Below are 13,578 nucleotides of genomic sequence, written 5' to 3'. Positions count from 1 at the left end.
GGGGAACCATGTTTCCCCCCCGACGAGCTCGGCCACGCCCCCAACGTCAGCAACGTCTGACATCACTTCCGGTGATGGTGCGGCGGCGCGCACACAGCCTGCTCCCGGACAGAACGGAGCCTCCCCCACCGGTAAGATTTCAAGACTTGGCAACCCTAGACAGGCGCCTGGCAGCCACATAGGAATCAATGGGCGGAACACATTTCCCCCGTTTTGACCCACTTAGGGGTCGAATTTCTGAAAATCCCTTCTTAGCGAGCACCTACGCCATGGTAGGAGTGCTCTCCCCGAATTTGGTGTCTCTAGGTCCAGCGGTTTGGCCTGGACGCTGATTTTATGGTGAGGGGACTTTCTTTTATGTATACAGATGGTGCAGAGTTGGTTTCTGTTGCCCTGGAAGGTTGGACCTGAAACAATTGGTTGAAATCAAATCAAAGGAGTTTTCGGCTAAACATTAGGAATAATTTCCTGACAGAGTGGTTCCTGAGTGGAACAGGCTTTCTCGGGAGGTGGTGGGCTTTCCTTCTTTGGAGGTTTTCAAACAGAGGCTAGATGGCCATCTGACAGCAATGCTGAATCTGTGAACTTAGGCAGGTCATGAGAGGGAGGGCAGGAAGGGTTGCATCAGTGCTTAGTTCTTGTTGCCCCTTCTTACATGCCCAGGGAAATGCTGATTACCACTTTGGGGTCAAGAAGTAATTTGTCTCCAGGCCAGTTTGGCCAGGGATTCTGGAGGTTTTTTTGTCATCTTCTGGGCATGAAAACGGGTCACTGGGGGTGGGGGGTATTTGTGAATTTCCGGCATTTGCAGGGGAGTTGGACTAGATGACCCTGGAGGTCCCTTCCGACTCTATGGTTCTATGACTTTTCAGTACCTGGCTAAAAGCCAGTAACAGACCCATGCTCTACCAATCTGTCCAATTCTAGTATCAAAGCTTGATAACAACCACCGTACCTCATGGAATTCTATACGATAACTATGTGTTGTGTGAAGAAATATTTCTTTCAGTTTCATTCTGAATTTACCCGATAATTGTATAGGATGATATGCAGTGATACAAACACACACAAAAATGATTTCTCTATTCAAACTTTTTACATAACTGACAGATTGTAAAAGCTCTCTCATGTCTCCTTACCTTCCACCCACCTGGCAGTGATGATACAGGAATGGTGGATTTACATCCCTGTTGAAGAAGTGGGCATTGGAGCAAGACAATATTCTCTTACCTGTTGTGCACCAGTTCGGCCATCAACTTGAGCACAGGTGTGGTGCAGGCTGGGTCATGGTACCACAGCTCAACTGCCCGTTGTAGGATTGGCATGTAGGAAGGGTAGCTGTGAGGCAGAAGCTAAGGAGTCATGTCTGCTTCCAAGGTCCCAGATGATGACAATTTTTCAAGGTTCCCACCCTCAAGGCACAGGCAGGCTTTGTTTTTTGTTCTCCGTGTAAGCTGGGAAAGCCAAGATGACTGCATGACTGTCCACTGCGGAAGTGGGCTCCTTGAGATCTCTGATACTGCCAGCTCAGCTGATAATAAGGCTAAAAAGGGGAAAGACCATCTGTCTTCCACATCTAGTGAAGATTCTACAGGGACATCACTGGCATTTCAATGCCTAGACATACGTGAGCTTGCTTCTTTTAGCAGCTTGTTCTCTGCTGCAGCTATGCAGTCCTCACACACATCAGAACAGGTGAGAGCAGTGTGGTGAAGTGATAAGAATGTTGGGATTGGAGACACCCACATTCAAAGCCCAGTTTGCCATGAAATTAACTAAGTAACCTTGGACCAATCACTCTCCCTTGGCCTTACTTACCTAAAGGGTTGTTGTGAAGATATAATGGAGGAGAGGAGAATTATGGATACCATTTTTGGAGAATGAGAATAAAAATGCACTAAACAACAAATTCTGTAGCTGACTTTTTAGAAACACATGTAGAGCTTCTGGACCAGAATGAGGAAGATTAGAAAGATCAGGTAGGCTACCAATCCAGGGGATAAGGGATTAAGCCAAAGCTCTGGGAGGGACTCTCTTTGCAGGTAGAGACCCATCACCTGAGCTGAAACATCAGGAGGTTTCAGAAGCTTAGGTAATAACTGGCTACGTCCACAGTTCCAAGGCGGCCTCAAGACCCATCTTCACACTGTTTGGTGGTTGTAGTAAGATGAAATATACATGAGGGTTAAGGATACATCCATTCAAAGAGCATCATAAAGCTTGTCTTGGCATTGAAGGCAAAGGCTATTCCCCTCAGGTCTCTCACTAGGCCAACCAACGTTCTCTGTATAAAAGCAGATAAGTGAGTTAGACAAAAGACACAGAAGCAGCACAGTCTTGCCCTGGAAGATAATCCCTACTGCCTTGAGAAATGCAGGGGAACACTTAAGCCTACTATCTGTAGCAACAAACAGCCTCTCTTTAAGCTTCAAGAGACCTGGAGACTCACCTAGTATCAAGGGACTGTCCCATCAGCCTAATGCAACATACACATCATTCCCAAGGGTTTACATACCCCATGGTATACCTCTCCCCATCCAGAATAACCACTCAAGTTTTTGGGAGCTTATCTTCACTAAGTAGCTGTGTATCTGTGTGTGGAAGTGGTCTGCACAGTGAACTGTGATCTACACAGTGAACTCTTAGCCATATAAAGATCTGTGAGATTGCAACATCTGTGGGGGAAAGCTGAAAATCTTCCTTACTTTTGCTTCTTGCTCATTGAAAGTGTTGGTGCTGAACATCTGTGCCACAGTTTCAAAGGCAGCTGTGAGAGGGAGCATGAACTGCTCATACTGATCCTCATCCTCCCCTGGAAGAGAGCCACAAAGGGTCATTATCTTCTACAGTCTTATAAAACACTCTTGAAATTTGGGACCATTGTCAGCCACAACTCCACCACCTAGCTGGCCAGTCTAGTGATTCTTAGAATACTAATTTACACAAAAAGGAAACAGCAAAGCTAAACGTCCAGTGACCAGCATTCAGAGGAAAGCAACTTGGCAGATTCTCTTTCCTACTTCTATCTTCTCTTCATCTACCCTGATACATATACTAAGCAGTAGCATACCACATAGTTTTGGTTGGCATGGCAGCTCTCTTGCTCTACCCTCCAAAAGAAGAGTGTAGTTGAACTCAGATGGGCTGGGGTGGAGGGTCATAGCTAGAAGGCTGAAGAGCAGGCTGAAGCTAGCAGGATCTTAAGGATGGGTTCCTCCCTTCCACAGAGCAAACCACAGTTCAAAATTAGACTATGGAATGTGGCAATTCTTACAGTGAAATTTTGGTTGTAGATTCTCACACTTAAGCCCTCATGCCCCTCTAGAACCCTGCTCAGAAACATCTTTTAGTACCAGACATTATGTCGGCATTATTTTTCATCCACTACAATAATATTTTTAAGTGAGTGCAACGAAAACCAGTAATGTTTTATAATGATGTTTCTTTTTGCTTCTCTCTGTGCCCTTTTTGTTTGCTCGAACACCAACATCTTCACAGATGTAGCTGTTGCATTTTCTGGGCACTTAAGCCAAAAAGACTGCCTACCTACCCCTGAAAGAACTTCACCAGTTAAGCTGCATCTATCCCTGTTTGGCAATATATGACGTGTTCCCTCTAAGCTGAGTTAGTGTGAGCTAGTTCAGTTTTTTAGCCTCTAGCTCAAATTTTTGTGTTAGCTCAGAAAGGACAGCTCCAAAGCAAACTGATTTATGCAGCTGCCAAATTGCTCACTCACAACTTTAATGCCAGTAGCTCACAAAGTAGGATTTTTGCTCACAAGACTCCACATCTTAGAGGGAACATTGCCTGTGAATACTAGAGCGTTGAAAGTTCCATAATTGGTTTGGATATGTAAGAATGGAGTGTAATACCTAGGTCCACCATGAGGAGGCGCCCCAGTGCAGTATAGAAAGTTGTCCGACATCTCATATCACTCAGGTTGGACTGATTGTTAATACCCAAGAAAGAAAAGTGCTCACTCTGTCAAAAGAACAACAACCATTACAAAGGAAACATATGTTTGGGGGAATGGGTGGACTTGGTACGCGTAGCATATGGGAACAGTGGCAAGTAAAAAACACATCTTGCTTATCTCAATACTGGCTTGGGAACAACCACAACTGCAAAACTACAGGCTGATGCTCTCTTGTGCTTTTAGCATGTGAGGTATCTTTCCCAGAATTTGGCACTGGAAACAGACCAGATTCTGAGAGTCCCAGGTTTTATGTTTTTTTGGGGGGAGGGAATGTTGGTTGCAAATAAAATGCAAACATTGCACCTCTACAATAATACAGTGTTTACAATTCTCAGAGTAACATATTTTTATATAAGAGGAATATTTTAGGCATGGTTTAAAATTCTTTAGCTCTAACAATGAGAACAGGCTGCTTACTTCTTATGTTCTCTAAGTGGTTATCAATCTGGTCAGAAAACTGGGATTCTGCACATGAAGAAAGCAATGCATTTTGAGAGCCAGTTCCACCCATTTCTTATGGATGATGGAAAGGTAAGCACTCCCAAATTATAAAGACAGGCTATGCTGTCTTTCCAATATGAAGGAAAGCACCACTGTCTGAGAGTAATGTTCATCTAAGGATACGGTTTTCAGCCATAGTGTCAAGTTCCTTGGTGCCAATTTGGGTAGTAGTTGCAAGTACTAGAGACACATTGCAGAGAGGACTTTGGATACTTGCACGGGGCAAGCTGTGATTTACCCTGAGGTGAGAAGCCCCACTGGACAGTTTTAAGTCTGTGCAGTGAAATTAGATGTATCTCCTGAGAAGCACATTTGTGCTGTCCTTGATAAGATACTAACCCAGCAAGGGTGGCCTGGGAGTGGGAGGGTATCTCCTCCCACAACCAGACATCAAGAAGATCCAGAAGATGAAGCACCAGCTAGTCCTTGAAGCAGTAGTCTGTGTCAGGACTACAGAGATGTTGGTGTCTAGGGCTCCTGGTAGCAAGCAGTAGTAAGAATGGGTGGCTGTAGAGGAGGGAGCAGCTACATCTCTCTAGACTAGAGCTCATACAGCTGGTACTTTGTCGTCTTTATTTCCAAAGAGTGATGACAGTGTTTAGATTTTGAAGGCTCAATTGTCATAATGGTCAAGGTACTGGAGCTGCACTGTTGGAAGGCTTGGGTGTGAGCAACAAGACTAAGACTGAATAGATTGGTATGTTCAGTACAGAGGCCATTTGGGACCTAAGCCATGGAGTCAAAACCGGTTAACACCCACTCCTATAAAATTGCTCTGAGGTGGGCGGACCAACTGCAGCAAGCCTGCTCTATAAACCATTGGAAGTATGCCTAAAGGTGGCAGCAGTCATGTCCATCTGAGTCTGCTGCCACAATGAAGGTACTTTTTAAAAGGTGGAAAGCATCTACCCAACAACTCCTGCAGTGGTTTAAGAAGAAGTGAGTGGGATGCTGCACTTCTGCCCCTTAAGATACGGACATTAGGGTACTCTCCCTCAAGATGGGTGGAGCTAGCTGCCAAAGTCCTTTCAGCAAAGTGCTAGAAGCTTGCTCTGCACAGGTGCACAATCCTGCTGGTGCATCGACACAGTGTCCACAAAGAATAAAAAAGTATGCAACTGAAAACATAGGAAAATGCTCATTATTTAATATTTACACAATGGTATTTACATAATCTGTAACATTTCAGGGAGCTGTATCTCCTGCTCACACTGAAAGTGCTAGGGATCAATACTTGGGGGTCAACACCTCCAAGGGAACTCCTGGAGCTGTGCAGCGGACTCAGTGCTGGGGTTGAACACAGGTGCGTCCGGTCCTAATCCCCACTCAGCCGTGAAGGCTTATTCTCTCAGTTTAGTAATCCCCGGAGGGTTGTAAAAGGAGGGCAGCTTGTATTCTGGAAAAGGCTACTGACTGATGATCTACAACCAGCAGTGTTGTGAAACCTGGTCTGTTCTCTCAAGCACTGTTGTAAAACAGGTGCCTCTTTAGCCCTTAGGACAGACAATGCTTAGACATAACCTATACAGAAGTCTCCTGTGACCATCAGGCTTGGGAGCGGGAAAATCCTCGCAAGACCTAAAAATAATATCACATAGAAAAACCCACAAAACAGCACAAACAAGAAGTCTTCCAACAAACACAAGCTATCAGGATTCAAAGCAAGCGCAAGGAATGAAAACCTAAAAATAATTCCCTTCAACAAAGAACCACCGACTGCTCAGGGACCCTGCTCTTGCAGGGAGTGGGAGAATGTTCCAAGGGATGCAGAAACCACTTACTGTGTGATTGTTCAGCATGAACTGCACAGCGCTCAGCTTTACCAGTTTCCTTACGCTGCTGTATGTAGAAAGGGGGTTAAGGAAACAGCAAGATAGCCCCATCAGTTCTCAGCCTTTTAGAAAACCCTGGAGGAGTGGTGGGGGTGGGAGGTTACAAGAGGTGGGTTTCTTTATATACAATAATTGCCTCAGTCATTTGGAAGGAATCTTCACTGGCACTAGGGATTGCCTAGATCTGCATGCTTCTATTTTCAGCTGCTATTGGAAGACACGGTTGATGGCTAGATCCTGAACCTGTGCAGATCCTTTTCCATGTAACTGCTTAGGGGCCAATGAATAATGTATATATTTTCCGAATGGCAAAGATATTAATATTCATACTATACAAATATATTAATGCTATTTATTTTTATATTAATGTGAAGAAATAAGCTGGCTTGACTTTAATTTAGACAAATCAGGCTGACCAGGCACCCGGGAAGGGATTTTTCATCTTCCTACTGTTGCATGGATCCTAAAGCACTTGAGTTATTTTAAATTATTTTTCTCAGCAAACTCCTTCCTATTGTTTATTCATGCCTCCTCTTTACTTGTGGTCAGGAGTGTCTCGATTTATCTGTGCTACCCTGCCCCATCCAGGCTTTTGAGCAGGGTGCTGGAATACAAGGCCTTTGGGCTGCCTTCCAAACCTGTAATTCTTTAAAAAAACAAAATTATTATGTACTCCACTAATCCGTGCTTCTTCCCCAATTCATCATCTTCCAAATGAATAAAAACAAATGAACTGTTTTAGGATTTGCTTAGGAAGCTATGGCTATTGTTGCAAGTTTGGAGCCTCGTTACTCTGAATGGGCCTACCCACTAGGCTTTGCCTAAAGTGGCATGCCAAGAAGCAAGTACATATGATAAAAGACTGGCTGTTTCTTAATGACTGGTGAGATTCTTTCAATGAGCACCAATTACTAGAAGATGGTCCTCTGATGGCTTTGTTGATGTGCCTATCAGAATTTGGAGGTAATCCCCACCCCAATGAAAGAAGGAGGCAGATGTGTCTTGAGCAGGGGTCATTTCTTGCAGGAGCAGAGCTCTGGCAGTAAGGAGCCCAGGGGGTGGGCACATGCCACAGTCGGGCCACGAGGAGCAAGAAGCAGCCAGGTAAGTTGCAGAGCCCCCCCCCGCCTTCAGGTACAAGCTCTCCCTCCTCTGTGAGGGCAGATCTGCACGTTCCCCCCTCCCAAATAGCTAGCAATCCAAAACAGTCCAGTGGAGCCTGAGCAGTGGGAGTTGCCTTCTGATACACTTCCGGTGATGTCAAGGTGTGTGGCATATGCTAATAAGTTATGCTAATGAGCTCCTGCACCTCTTTTTCTATGAAATGACCCCTGGTCTTGAGTGTGAAAAAACAGTAACAAGTTTGGAATAGACAGAGAGAGAAACGGACAGATACTAGGGCTTTCTCTCTCTCTCTCCCCCCCCCCCCTCGGGAGAGATCTGATGTGGGGTAGCTAACCTGCTGCCGTATGAAACGCCCTTGCTTCCCTGTGTTTTACTTGCAATGCTTATGAACATACACAAATGCCATACATCTGCAGTGGCGTTTCCTCCAAAGGGAGTCAAATCAGGCAAGCACTGCCCCTGGAAGTTCTTGCTGCTCAGAGAAACTGAGCACTATGAAAGCAACCATGGAATAGCCTGGAATTTGCAGCTGCCTACTTGAAAGTGCTAACTTTTCTTGGCTACTTATGGGATAGAGAAAGATTATTTTAACACAGATCAAGGAAACAAGTTCAGAATGGGACAGTGGATACTAATAGGCAGAGAAAGGGTTTGTCACTTGTAGCTAATCACCATGCATCTGTGATGGAATCACAGGATTTATATCTGTGATGTGAAGGAACAGCTTAGAGTTGTTATGCATTGCTAATGTTGCCCCCAGTCTGCGAGGTTTGCCAGAAAGGATATCCAATAGAGAGGTCGTTGAGAAGCTGTAGTGTCTTGGAGGTGATAGGTTCACATCGTCCCCAGTACTTTAAGTTGGTGATGCTACAAGGAAAAAAGAAAAGGACAATCGGGAGAGATTATTTTCTTAGTACTCTTCTCCATCCTCCCCCAAAGTAACAGACAACAGAAGCCACAAAATACTAGCATAAAGCCACTGTACTTACATTTGGATGACTAGAAAATTATCCTTCAGATAATCTTCACTACTTGAGTCCCAAAGCTACACTGGCCCAAACTGAGGCCTTTGGAATTCTGTGGCACTGCAGGGCTGATTTCTGCAGCAAGGGTAAGAGAATTCTGCGGCAGTGACAACACAAACCTCTGCAGTTCAGCACCTTCCACCATCAGCTGCAGAATTCTAATAGCCCTTGTGTAGTTATGCCTGCAACCATGAACCTCAAGACAAAGAGCGATGGGTTTCAACTTAGGGGAGGAGGGGTACTGAAGTGCTTAAAAGACCAAGAGAGCACCTGGTGCATTCAACCCAGGCCAAGTTTCCAAGAAGGGAGCCTTTAACTATCGAACACTAAGCAATGCTACAGGGCAAAGAGATTTCGCCAACAGTCCCCCCCCCCTTAGTACTGTCTTATCAGACAATCAGCATTCACAATTAAGCTTGCCTTAAATTTCTCTCCTATCAGGCCATGCAACCACTGGAAGCAAAAACCGTTTTTACAATAAGGTAGCTAGTAGAGCTCTATGTCCACCTGTCTGCAGTGCACATTAACCAAGCTACTGCATGTGAACTCTGGGCTCTGCTGAGAGGCACCCTCTTTGGAGGTGAAAGCTTTCAAGCACACTCTGGAGGAGCTGTGGTGGCACTCACATTTTCCCTATGAAGACACTCAGGACCATGGTCTCATCGTTCAGCCCCAAGACCTCTGAGAGACGGCGGTACAGCTAGAAGTTAAAGATAAAGAGATCAATGGAATATGCAATTTCGCCTTTAAAATCTTCGCATTTGTGCCATTCTCCTTCAGTAACCAACAGACCCTAATATGCTCTGCCCAATATTCTAATAAGGAACTACCTGCCAGCTGGGCAACAGGGCCCAGGCCCCTTTTCCTCCAAGGGACTCAGAGCCTTGCCATTTTATGTGTGCCCCTGCTTTGGCTGTAGAACGCAAGTCCTCCTGCTGCCCTGGCATTCTAGGTGGAGAAAGCGACCTTCATTTGCGCTGTAACTAAAGGTGCTCTTCACGTTGTTGCCTCAAAGGAGGGAATTTTAAACCCTTCAGCTGCAAAATGGGCGGGTTTCAAATGCTGGGGTTGGGATGGAAGCAGCAGCAGCAATGAAATCTTGCACTGGCAGTAGCTATGGTCAATTGTCAAAGGCCACAAAATCACAAATCAACAGTAGGAAACTAAGGACTGAATTGACTAAATGCTACTAAGACATAATAAAGTGTGACATCTCAGTGATGAGAAGAAATGACAGATGCCTTTATCAAGAGGATTTACCTTTGAGGATTTCTGCACCTGGTCTCCAATATAGATCTTCCGAAATTGCTCAAAGAAGCTCAGCATGGCAAGCTCCAGCTTCTCATTGCCTGCCTGAGCCAGACGCGAGTCAGTCAGGTTCATGAGCTGAAGAACCCTGGGAAGGGAGAAGGACAAGGCAACAAGTGAAGGGGACAGAAGGTCAGGCAACTTCAGCTAACCTTTTTTACCTACAAAGGAAGGTGTAGGATTTGCTGAGCACAGACAAAAACTAGCAGTCAGCATTAAAAAGAAGACACTCCCCACTTCTCTACAGGGCACCACAGGATTAGTTGCAAGGTAGCCACCTCTTGCTGTATTTCACACCAGACTAAAGTTGAAGCCACTGCAAAGATAGGTCAACAGAGCAACAAAGTGAAGTGTTGCTAGCAAGGCCCAGACACAAGGCTAGGCCATCTATGAGCGTGACAGAGGATCAATTTTGGCAATGGCTGGGACTGAGACAGGCTTTGTTATGGCTCGCTAGTGCCTAATTACCAGCTCTTCAACTGAGCTGCCACAGTCTGCAGGGCATAACAGTCAGATTCAGTGATGCAGAGGGAACCCCTGACCAGGCTCCCACTCTTTTTTTCCAGGCTCTGAACTCCTGAATAAACATTACTCTGCCCCAAGTTTTATGTCTGACTGAGGAACGAAGGAAGGCTGAAAGGGCTCATTTATAGTTATTGGCCTGTGTGCAATTTTAAATATTCATAATGCATAAAAGGATGCTTTTTACCGAAGGAATTAGGCAAAAAAATGGGGAGATTCTTTTCCAGTTGATTTTCCCCTTAGCCTGAAACACATTTTGCTAGGAGATTCTAGGAGAGCAGTTTCAGAACAAATTGTTTCAGGCTAAGGCACTGTAGCAACTAGGAGAAATCACTCTTGCACTTGTGGCTTGCATCAACAGAGGAAGGAGAGCAAGGTAATTTTACTTGATCCTCCCTTGTTCCTGTAGTATCCTGTCCTGTGGTACATTTTGCTTGTGGGGCTCTCCTGGCCCTCAGAGAAGAGTTTTAGGACAAATGGCAAGAAGGGGGAAGGAAGAAGATCTGCTCTGCCAGCTCTTTCCACTCTTCTGCTGGATCCAAACCAGTGTACTTGGCAAAATAAACATGAAAATAGATCAGGAGGATGGGTAGCTGGTGTTAGTCTGTCTGTAGCAGTAGAAACGAGCAAGCGTCCAGTAGCTCCTTAAAGATTAAGAAAATCTGTGGCAGGGTATGAAGTGCCGTGAGTCACTGTTAACTTCTTCAGATTTGAAGTGAGCGTGACTCACAAAAGCTTATACCCTGCCACAAATTTTCTTAGTCTTTAAGGTGCTACTGGACGCTTGCTCTTTTCTACTTCACATGAAAGTTGACATAAAAAAGAGCCTACAAAGGATCAGAAAATGGCTTAGCACCAAAAATTGCTCTCAGGTTGGGTTTGGTTTGAAGAGGGCTGAAGGTATGCGACAAATGAACACATACAAAAACTCTTAGCCAAGGAAAGTGGAATTCTTCAACCTGCATAAATTATGCCAATCTCCAGCTTACTCTGTGTAAATTATTCTGGCCTCGCTAGTCATTGGAGTGGGACATCAAGCTATTTCTAGCTTCCCCCAGCTTCTAAGGGTTGCCCATGCACTGGCCATGGACTTTCAAGGATCATCTTTACCACTATCAAAGACATAGAAAATATGCTTTTAACTGAAGGGAGATTCTCAGGATGTCTTCCTTGCTCAACAACTACTTACAACCTTGTGCAGAATGTAGAGGGTAGGAGTGTCCACAACAAAGGGTGATATTGACTTTGGATTTCTTATTCAACCACCAGAGACATTAGTTTCACTATTTTGTCAACTTTTCCTTATGGCTCTTCCCAAGTCAAGAGTTTTCAGCTTGGAGACGAAGAGTGCATGGTACAAGGGGAGTGAGTGAGGCTATCCGTTAAGAAATGTGTATGAAAAGTTCAGGAGAACAGTGGCTCCTACCGACAAACCAGCTCGCCATCCATTGCATCCTGCTCATCCGTGCTGGCAAATGATACCCGGCCACCAATCACAGCCCCAATGATGTAGACAAGCCACGTCAAGCGTCCTGAAATCAGAAGAGGCCAGAGACCAGATCCACAGAAGTTATTCACTGAACACTAAGATGAAGGCCTAGAAGAATTCACATCAGTGATGGAAAGGATAAGCTAGACCATCTACTGAGGAGGGCTGGATTTAAGGGGAAGGACATCCATTTGCTGCTTCTTTTCCCTCCCACAGTTGCCTTTAAGATGACACAGCCATTTCAATTAATATGTAAATAGGTTCGAATTTCCCAGTCTCCATTTGACCTCTGCATCTGCCAGCTCCTCTAATTTCTCACATTCTAAAGTCCTTCACTATTTTTGTTGCCCTTCTCAACAAACTTGTAAGAAACTACAGAAAATGTGGCAGCAGACAAAACTGGTTATCATATTCCTACTGATGTCCTACCATGCTTGCCTCATATGTAAAACTCCTAGTTTCTGGAAGAAACAATTTAATAGTTTTATTTAAGATACTTGTACTACACCTCTCTTCAATTTGCACTAAGGCAAATTTACAATTTGTTTTCCAGTAAGTTTGTTTAAAGCAGTTAAGGTTCAAAAAGAATAAGAACTAAGCTCCCAGATTTACTACACATTAATACTGAACTGTGCAAAGCCCTTTGGGCTGGCTGCTAGCTTCTGAAGTAGTACCCATGACTCATCCTAATCTAGGAATTTTCTGTTTTGATAGTACAGCTATGCTGCTGCCCCTCTTTAGGCACACACCTTCCTGCACTGCTACATCCACCGGGATGGCTGTTGCACTCTGTAAGAGCTCCTGGTAGGTCTGGGCTGATTGGTCAAATAGCTGTACGAGGAGAGCACAGGTCTTCTCATATTCACAGCGTCCAATGGTGGACAGTTGGTCAAGCTGCTGCTGCACTAGACCCGTGTCATCCAGCGGATCTTCCAAGCCGTCTCTGTATATGGAGGAAGCAACATGGCATAAGATAAAAAATACTGTTTGTAGCAGAGTGAGCAGCCCCATTTCCCACCAAACTGAGATAAGTAGGCTCTTCTCTCCTGCCACTTCCCCTCCAAGCTTCACCACAGGTCCTCAAGTCACATGCACTCTGCTTGAGAGTTCTGTGGATTTTCTGTTATAACTTGAGTTCATCACTGGGACTTTGGGAGCGCTGGCAGCATTTAGGACATATCAGGAATTCTCATAAGAGAGTTCATATCATATACCTCAATATTATGTGCACAGACTCCAGCCTAGAAGTGATGTAAGCTTTGGTGACTTCAGGTGTGTACGTCTCCAGCATGTGTGGCTCTGTTGCTTTAACATAAGGAACGGATGCTGCTAACCGCTGCCACAGACTCAGGAGATAGTGTACGCTGTTTGGAGCAAATTCCCAGTGCTGCAAAAACAAAAAGGAAAGAAGCTGCTCAACCTCAGTGAATGCTGCTTTCACGCTTGCCACTGCTACCATCCTGCTAGGCTGCTCTGCTCTTCACTCTGTTTCAAGCACTTCTACTCCCTGTCCAAAGGCACACAAGGCAGATTACAGAGAATATAAAATAATTAATGTTATCAGCATTGAAGTATTCACTATTCCAAAATAGCAACAATAAAATGACTAAGTTCTTAGCAGCATATTTGTAGTAGGGATAAAAATAGTAGTGATAAAATATTTTGTAGTAGTGATAAAAACAGATTTAGACAGTGACCAAATAAAAAAGTAAAAAGCCCTAAAAATAGCTAGCATTTATTTTATGTTATTTATAGTCCACCCTCACTGAGACTCAAGGTGGATTACACAGTGTAAGTCAA

General features: G+C 44.6%; 1 protein-coding gene across 2 annotated transcripts in view; it reads right to left on the bottom strand.

Moving 5' to 3' along the window:
• Positions 1-13,578, bottom strand: part of XPO7 (exportin 7) — a 71,196-nt gene that overhangs the window by 11,951 nt on the left and 45,667 nt on the right. For both annotated transcript variants that reach the window (XM_015423003.1, XM_015423004.1), the window contains exons 11-21: positions 12,993-13,165; positions 12,528-12,721; positions 11,716-11,821; positions 9,720-9,855; positions 9,086-9,159; positions 8,221-8,301; positions 6,259-6,322; positions 3,873-3,981; positions 2,706-2,812; positions 2,196-2,284; positions 1,231-1,338 (exon numbers count right to left, since the gene is read on the bottom strand). In XM_015423003.1, coding sequence (XP_015278489.1) covers positions 1,231-1,338; positions 2,196-2,284; positions 2,706-2,812; positions 3,873-3,981; positions 6,259-6,322; positions 8,221-8,301; positions 9,086-9,159; positions 9,720-9,855; positions 11,716-11,821; positions 12,528-12,721; positions 12,993-13,165 — 1,241 coding nt within the window. The remainder of the gene's footprint in view (positions 1-1,230; positions 1,339-2,195; positions 2,285-2,705; positions 2,813-3,872; positions 3,982-6,258; positions 6,323-8,220; positions 8,302-9,085; positions 9,160-9,719; positions 9,856-11,715; positions 11,822-12,527; positions 12,722-12,992; positions 13,166-13,578) is intronic.

Source organism: Gekko japonicus, unplaced genomic scaffold, assembly GCF_001447785.1.
Source record: "Gekko japonicus isolate JY-2015 unplaced genomic scaffold, Gekko_japonicus_V1.1 scaffold208, whole genome shotgun sequence".
NCBI lineage: Eukaryota > Metazoa > Chordata > Lepidosauria > Squamata > Gekkonidae > Gekko > Gekko japonicus.
The sequence above is the reverse complement of the archived record's forward strand: the minus strand, read 5'-3'. Positions and strand labels throughout refer to the sequence as shown.